Raw genomic sequence first — 8,553 nt, 5'->3', positions numbered from 1 at the left:
GTGATGGAAGGAAACAGGACCCTGTTGACTGAGTTTGTCCTCAGAGGAATAACAGATCGCCCAGAGCTGCAAGTCCCCCTGTTCCTGGCGTTCTTCTTCATCTATATCATCACCATGGTGGGCAACCTTGGCTTAATCTTACTCATCTTGAAGGACCCACATCTTCACACTCCCATGTACATTTTTCTTGGAAATTTAGCCTTTTCTGATGCCTGTACTTCATCCTCTGTGACTCCAAAGATGCTTATGAAATTTTTAAATAAGAATGACTTGATATCCCTGGGTGAGTGTTTCTCACAATTTTATTTTTTTTGTTCAAGTGCAATTGCTGAATGTTATCTCCTGGTAGCGATGGCCTATGACCGTTATGTAGCCATATGCAACCCTCTGCACTATGTAGTTGTAATGTCCAAAAGACTCTGTGTTAAATTCATATGTGTGTCATATCTAATTGGACTTCTACTTGCCTTACTTTATGTAGGAATGTTATTTAGGTTAACGTTTTGCAGTTCCAATATAATAGATCATTTCTTCTGTGATCTCATACCACTCTATACAATTTCTTGCACTGACCCATTCATTAATGCATTGCTCCTATTCATTTTTGCTGTTTTTATACAAGTGAGTACTTTTATGAGCATCATAGTTTCTTATATCCGTGTGCTTTTTGCCATCCTGAAAACAAAGTCTGAGAAGGGGAGAAGCAAAGCCTTCTCCACCTGCAGTGCCCATCTGGTGTCTGTCTCTTTGTTCTATGGCACCCTCTTCGTCATATATGTGCTCTCTGGATCTGACACAGAAAATTATCAGGGTAAATTGTATTCATTATTCTACACCATCATCATTCCTCTGTTGAACCCCTTTATTTACAGCCTAAGAAACAAAGAAGTTTTAGGTGCTTTGAGAAAACTTGCAAAATACTGACAATTTTCTGAAAACTTCAAGGTGTTTCCTATCACCAGATCCTCTCTTTTTATGTTCATCATAATATTTGACCATGTACTTTTTACAGAATAGGGATTTTTTACATATTATTAAGTAACACAATAAAATGTGACTAAAATGCCTCTCTTTATTATTATTGTTGTTATTATTATTATTATTATTATACAGTAAGGTCTCTAACAAAAGATAGACTGTAAATTGTTTTTGAATTCACATTCAAAGATCATGAATTATCTGCAAATAATTTTTCCAAGAGGACACATGACCACACTTGACAGGTGTTCTTGGTCATGTTTACAGTACCACATTTCCTTCCTTGGAGTCCATATAAGATCCAATCAGAAAACCATTGAAACAGTAGACACAAGTTGTCTGACAAGTTTCAGGGCCATTGATGAGTTCTTGACAGAGGATTCTCTCCCACCTGGTCCCATAGCCATTCAGTTCCAAAGAAACACACAGATGCCTACATTAATTATAAACTGGCTGGCCTATTAGCTCATGCTTCATATTAATTAACACCTACATCTTACATTAACGCATAATTGTGTTAGCCATGTGGCTTGGTGCCTTTTATCAGTGAGGCATTCTCATCTTATGTTCTCTGCATTTAGGTGATGACTACAGACTGAGCCTTTCCTCTTCCAAGAATTCTCCTATTCTGGCTACCCCAGCTATGTTTTCTGCCTTGCTACTGGCCAATTAGCATAATATCAAACTAATGCAACTGATAAATCTTTACAGGGTACAAGACCATTGCCCCACAATACTTCCCATTTTTTTTCAAAACAAGAACTCTAAATCTAATCTCCTTTGTTTAGCTTTTGGCCTGACCATTATACATAACTGTTGTGGGACAATGGTCTTTTATCCTGTAACTTGTATTTTTTAATAAAATGCTGACTGGCCAGTAGCCTGGCAGGAAGTAAAGGTGGGGCATTGAGAATGCTGGGAAGAGGGAAGCACAGTCTGCTGTTGTGACCCAGACTCAGAGGAAGCAAGATGTGACTGCCTCACAGAAAAATGTACCAAGCCACGTGACTAACATAGACAAGAAATATGGGCTAATATAAGTTATAAGAATTAGTTAATAAGAAGAGCCTGAGATAGTGGGCCAATCAGTTTATAATTAATGAAGACCTCTGTGTGGGTTCCTTGGGACTTAATGACTGCAAGAACTGACAGGACAGGGATTAGGCAGGATAGAAAACCCCTGTCAACACAAAACAACTTATAATCAACAAGCTAAACAAAGACAAACATCCATAATTCATTTATTGGGAATGTGGGTGTAGTTTTCATGGATACTTCCTGCTGTTTTGGAGTGCTAATAATCTTATGGGGACCAAAAGAAAATTTAGGATTATGGTCAAGTCCTGACTAAAATATTCTGTGAGGCTTGATCATCTCAAACAGCAGTCTTGAGGCTGTTCTGGGTATAGAACTCAGAGAAAATTCCAAGAGAGGTCCTCTGAAATGTTGATTCATCTGTACCATCTGTGCGGCGAACTCCCTGACCAGCAGGAAAAGACGATCACCAGACGAGGATTCTTCCCAAATCACCCTTTATTGGAGCCTCTTGGTTGAAGGGAGAGCGGAAGCGAGGGGCCCCGAGCGCCAAAGGCAGCTGCTTATATAGGGGGTAAGGGAACGAGTCGTGCCTGGATTGGCCGATGCGCGCCTGCCGATGCTCCTGGCCACGGGATTGGCCCTAAGCACATCATCGTCACTGCACATACGAGAGGCACGGTTCCACTGCATTGCCTAATATGGAGCTGTCCAGCAAGCGAGGCCGGGGCCAAGCGCCATCTTGTAATGGCAGCCACTCAATCGGCTCCCAGCACATCTGCCTCTATCAGATTTTTCAAAGGGTCTTGGTCCATTAAACAACATTAGTCTGGATGGAATCCACAGGTTCTCATCATCTGTGGAATCAAAAGAGGAACTGCTTCCAAAGTAACATATACTTAGACCCAAATTTTGGCGTCAAGATACCTTTAAAATATATATGTTGGTTTGGCTTAGCAGCTCTTACAATGAGATGTCTCTCTGTACTGAGATAAATTACAGTCAAAAAATTCAAAGAAAACACAATAATGTACATAATCCAGACTCTCTGTGTATATTCCATCTTTATGTAGCTTATTTTTCTTTTTACTCTTTTAATCTATGTCTCTTTAAAGGCTTTGTTTTATTTTTTAAAGCCATTAACATTTTTTCAAACTATTTCTTACATCTCCCAAGCCTAAATACATTTATCCAATGCTTGTGACTCATTTAGAGGTCCTTTACATCTGAATTTGTCTTTATTGCATATCCATAACAAATTTCTGACCGGGAGTGCTTTTTTCAGCAGCTTGGTTTCAGTGGCCCTGGATGCTGGCTCCACCTCTCTCAGGCTTTCCCTATGGCAGAGGTAGTTTACAACCTGCTCTGGGGCTGCTGGATGGGAGCCATCCTTACCACCTCGACTCTGCGTGTGCAGCATATAAACCCTTTTTATCTGAGTAAAAGCTAATTCTACTGTGCAGTGTACTGCACAGCCTGGAAATATCTCTGTTTATGGCTGTAGGATTCACCATGATCTACTCCCTATGCATCCCCAAATCCCCCACCTGCCCAGGCAGGGAGTGCTGAGCATGGTCTCAGTTACTTTCCTTCTGACCCTGAATAGACACATAAGCATCCAGACCTGAAATGGGTGGCCAGCATCAGCCCCCCAAAAGAGCCAGAACTGTTCCTGTAACTACCAAGAACCAGAAAGACTTCACTTAAAGCAATCACGTAGTTCTTTCCACTAAAGCTGAGTCAGGAAACCTCTTGAAGCCAAGTCTCTGCTTCCCATCAGCAAACAGAGCCTATCTGAAAAAAAAAAAAGGACAACTTCCGAGAAGCTGTGCTAAACTCTGTTTTCGTGTGTGTGTGTGTGTGTGTGTGTCTGTGTGTCTGTGTGTCTATGTGTCTAGAATTCCCTCCCAAACTCTCTCAGGTTTTAACTGGATTTAGTTGACCACGTTGGTACCAATTTTGACAGAGGTTTCTGTTCTGTCTTGTTCCACAGCCTTTCAGTTCCCAAGAAATACACAGAGGCCTATATTAATTATAAATTGACTGGTCTATTAGCTCAGGTTTCTTATTAACTAAGCCCTATATCTTACATTAACCCATAATTCTTGTTTGTGTTAGACATGTGAATTGGTACCTTTTATCAGTGAGCTATTCTCAACTTGTGTCCTTTGTGTCTGGGTGACAACTGGAGACTGAGGCTTTCCTCTTCCCAGTACTCTCCTATTTTTGTGGTCCTCCTATGCTTCCTGTCTCACTGATAAAAGGTGGGATCAGGCAGGTTCTGTTGGGGTATTCTTGGTTTTTTTGTTTTTCCATATGAAGTTGAGTATTGTTCTTTCAAAGTCTGTAAAGAATTGTGCTAGGATTTTGATGGGGAATGCATTGAATCTGTAGATTGCTTTTGGTAAGATTGCCATTTTCATAAGTGGCTTGAAAACTTCTACCAGGAAACTCCTACAGTTGATAAGCACCTTTAATAATGTATCAGGATGCAAGATTAACTAAAAAAAAATCATTAGCCCTCCTACATACAGATGATCAACAGTATGAGAAAGAATGAGAGACACATTACTCTTCATAGTAGCCACAAACACATGAAATATCTTGGAGTAACTCTAACCAAACATGTAAAGATCTGCATGACAAGAAATTTCAGTCTTTGAAGAATTAGAATATATCAGAAAACAAAAAATTTCCCATGCTCATGGATAGGTAGGATCAAGATAATAAAATGGCAAAACACTTCTTACAATAAAGGAACTTCTTAAGGCATCAACAGCCTTGACATCAAGATCTACTATAGAGCTATAGTAATGAAAGCACCTTGATATTGACATAAAACAGATAGGTAGACCAATGGAATCTAATTGAAGAAACTGACATAAATCTGTATACCTATGAACACTTATTTCTTGACCAAGAAGCTAAAATTATACAATGGAAAAATGAAAGCTTCTTCAGCAAATGTTGCTGACATAAATATATGTTGACATGTAGAAGAATGCAAATAGATCCATATCTGTTGCCATGGACAAAACTAAAGTCCAAATGAATAGAAGTCCTCAACATAAATCCAGCAACACTGAATCTCATGAAATAGAAAGTCTGAAGTAGCCTTGAACACATTGGCACAGGAGACCACTTCCTGAATATCACAGCAGCAGCACAGACACTAAGAGCAACAATTAATAAATAATACCTCTTGAAACTAAAAAGCTTCTGTAAGGTAGAGAGGACTTGGCCAACAAAACAAAATGGCAACTTACTAAATGGAAAAATATCTTCACTAACCCCCACTTCTGACAGAGGATTGATCTCCAAATTATATAAAGAACCACAAGAAACAATACATCAAAATACCAAATAATCTAGTTTAAAAATGGGGTACAGATCTAAACAGAGAATTATTCTCAACAGAAGAATCTCAAATGGTCTAAAGACTTAACAAATTGGCATATTATCAGTGACCAATTTCTTCCAGCAAAGTCTGCACATCCTAAAAGTTCCAAGATCATTCCGATAGCAAAACCAGCTGGGAAGGAGTCAAATCCATGACCCCAAACTGAAAATTTCCCATCAAATCAAAGCATTTCACTGCTGGTCCCTATGTTGGCCAATTCATGATATGAAGGGGACTCAGTATAACTTTAATGGTCCAATTGTCTTAATAAGTCATAGTACTAGCAAAAAGTCCAAAATCTTAAGTCAGATTCTCCACTAATGACATGTGCAAGGTAAGTACTTAACTGTAACCCAAGTAAAATAAAATAACAATATATTCTTATATCACACAGTGATACAGAGTAATCATTCCCATTACAAAAAAGATTAAGTGCATAACAAGGAAATGTGGACCAAAGCAAAGCCAATATCCAGTAGCACAAACACCAAATCCTGCAGCTCCATCTCCAGCCCAAAAAACTTTAAAAGGAATCATCTCAGCTGAAAAGGGCTTGGGGACCTCACCTCTGCAACTTTGCTGCCTGTGGCACATACAACCACTGTGCTGGGCCAACTCATCTTCATGTGTGCAGCTGTCCTCAGCAGAACTCCCATGGTTCTGTACTTCCAACTCTCTCGGGTCTCCATTGCTTCGTCTCACATTACTTCACACAGAGTGTGCTCAGAACTTCCTTACATGGATTCTGAACCTTTCTCACATTGTCTGGACAGAAATGCTTGTCATATGGTCTGAACAGAGATGTTTGCCATGACTCTCCCTCAATCTTGCAACTTTAATTCCTTCAAAGGTAATAATCTGGCCAATGCTGGCAAGTTCTTCTGCTAGCTATAGATGTAGACTTTGACCCCAGCACCACGACTGCTTTAACTTCTTAGATTTTAGGAAACACTCTGCTATACAGTTGCTTTATAGGATTTCTATAATACTTCATTGTGAGCTTAGGTTCTTTATTTTCAAATATATTTATAGTTTCCCAAGTTATAATCTTTGACGGATGGACTTTTACTCACCTCAAAGATTCTTTCTTATTATACCAGTGTAGAGCACCAGCTTTCCATTTAAAGGAACTAATTCATTTATCATTTACATGTTGTACATGGTCTATGTGGAAAACTTCAATCTTACTCACATACATTTCTTACCATAGTCACATATTTATATCTTTTTTCTTCTCTCTCTCTCTCTCTCTCTCTCTCTCTCTCTCTCTCTCTCCAACTCTGTATGAGAACAGTAATAAATAACCAAAACACAACCACAGCACTGTCCTCACTTAAAATTTCCAGTATAAAACATATTGGGCCAGTACTTTTCTTCTTTTTATTATTATTATTTTTTTTGTTTGTTTGTTTTTCGAGACAGGGTTTCTCTGTGGTTTTGGAGCCTGTCCTGGAACTAGCTCTTGTAGACCAGGCTGGTCTCGAACTCACAGAGATCCACCTGCCTCTGCCTCCCAAGTGCTGGGATTAAAGGCATGCGCCACCACCGCCCGGCTTTGGGCCAGTACTTTTCAATTCAGTCTCATTCAGTGTTTAGAGGCACCATGAGATTCTTTGCCACAGTATACCTTGAAAGACCGCTAGGTCATCCTTACTCTCCTCTGTAACATCATGCGGCAGGTTAAAGGTGCAGTATAGTTTCTCTAACTCCTGACATTCCAAACTCAACTCCCATTAGAATGGTCTATTAACTTCTGCTTGTAGCAATTGAAGGTGTCTCTTGCTCAAAGTTTCAAACTATCCCATGCTTCTCTGTTAAGGACTTCCAAAGAACTAAGAACCAAAAGATCAGGAAAATCACAGTAACAACATTGCCTGTTGCCAATCTTCTGTCTGAGCTGTATTATGTAAAATGTAAAGCATTAATTAGGTTTGCGATTCATGGAGAATACAGTCCATATGACTGAGGTTAAACAGTGGGCACATTGTATACACACTCAGGAAGAACAAAAAGAAGAAGTGGGTGAGGATATAGAGACTCAATCCTGCTTGTGCTGATCCACCTCCTCCAGCAGGGCTGCACCACTAAAAGTTCCATAGTCTTCCCAAATAGTGACACCAGATCGGAACTAAGTGCCCTACATGAGAGTTTCTGGGGCCTTTTCACATTCTCTGTAACAGAGTTGTTCTTTTTCCTTTAAAAGTCTGTAAATAGTATAGTCATGTTTTCATGTATTCTACATTATGATGTTTGCAGCTGATACTGGCCAACGTGTTTCCCTCTTTTTCATATTGTTTCAAAACCCAGAGAAACTATAAACAGTCATAGCAAGAATATATCTGAATGATGCTATTGACTTCGTGTGGCTCAAGACGTGAAGTACAGTGCATCTGTTCACCTTACTCCTAATGATATGCATTGGAGATCTTAGCTAGAAGATGCACCCAGATGTCTGATTCAGAGTCAAAGAAATAAGTGAAAACAGAAGACGGGCACAGATAACAAAGAGATAAATGTTTTATATAATTTAAAATTTTATGTTTATGCTACATTAAAAAATGCTCATTTTCATTTTCAATACTTTATCTTTGAGAACTTTCAATGAATATGACATAAATATTTATCTCTTTTAGATACTCTTAAATCTCAAGAAATTACCACCTTTAAGTGTTTGATAGGTATTCCTTGTCACAGAGTAAATAATTATTATTTACCTATGTATGATAATATAATAACAGACTATAATTTAAATGTAATTTCTTCTAGAAGTATTTAAAAGGGAAAATAGGTTTTAAACAAATCAATTCATAACCTAAGTTTGCTTTTCGATAAAAATAAATTCAAAGATTATTAATATATATCTTAAACACTAAAGTTTGTTAATATAATGAAGAAATTAATGAAGTAACTTTTCACAATGAGTATGAATTTCAAAATAACAAATAACAGAAATTAGCTTTAAAATTCTTGTTAATAGCTATATAATCATATTACTAAGCCATTCATAGTCTAAATTTTTATTTTTTAATTAACAGTACATAAAATTTCAATTATGTATATAACACTAGATCAAATATTATGATGCCTTGCAAAAGACAAGAGGAGATAGTAGAACAAACTATGAAATTTTCTGAAAATGA

General features: G+C 38.1%; 1 protein-coding gene across 1 annotated transcript; it reads left to right on the top strand.

Moving 5' to 3' along the window:
- On the top strand, positions 1 to 924 carry LOC130870940 (olfactory receptor 5AC1-like). The gene has a single exon (XM_057763916.1). It carries the CDS (start codon positions 4 to 6, stop codon positions 922 to 924), a length of 921 nt encoding a protein of 306 aa, XP_057619899.1. The 5' UTR covers positions 1 to 3.
- Positions 925 to 8,553: the final 7,629 nt, after the last annotated feature.

Source organism: Chionomys nivalis, chromosome 3 (genome assembly GCF_950005125.1).
Source record: "Chionomys nivalis chromosome 3, mChiNiv1.1, whole genome shotgun sequence".
Taxonomy (NCBI): Eukaryota; Metazoa; Chordata; class Mammalia; order Rodentia; family Cricetidae; genus Chionomys; species Chionomys nivalis.
This window is presented reverse-complemented; position numbering and strand designations above follow the sequence as displayed.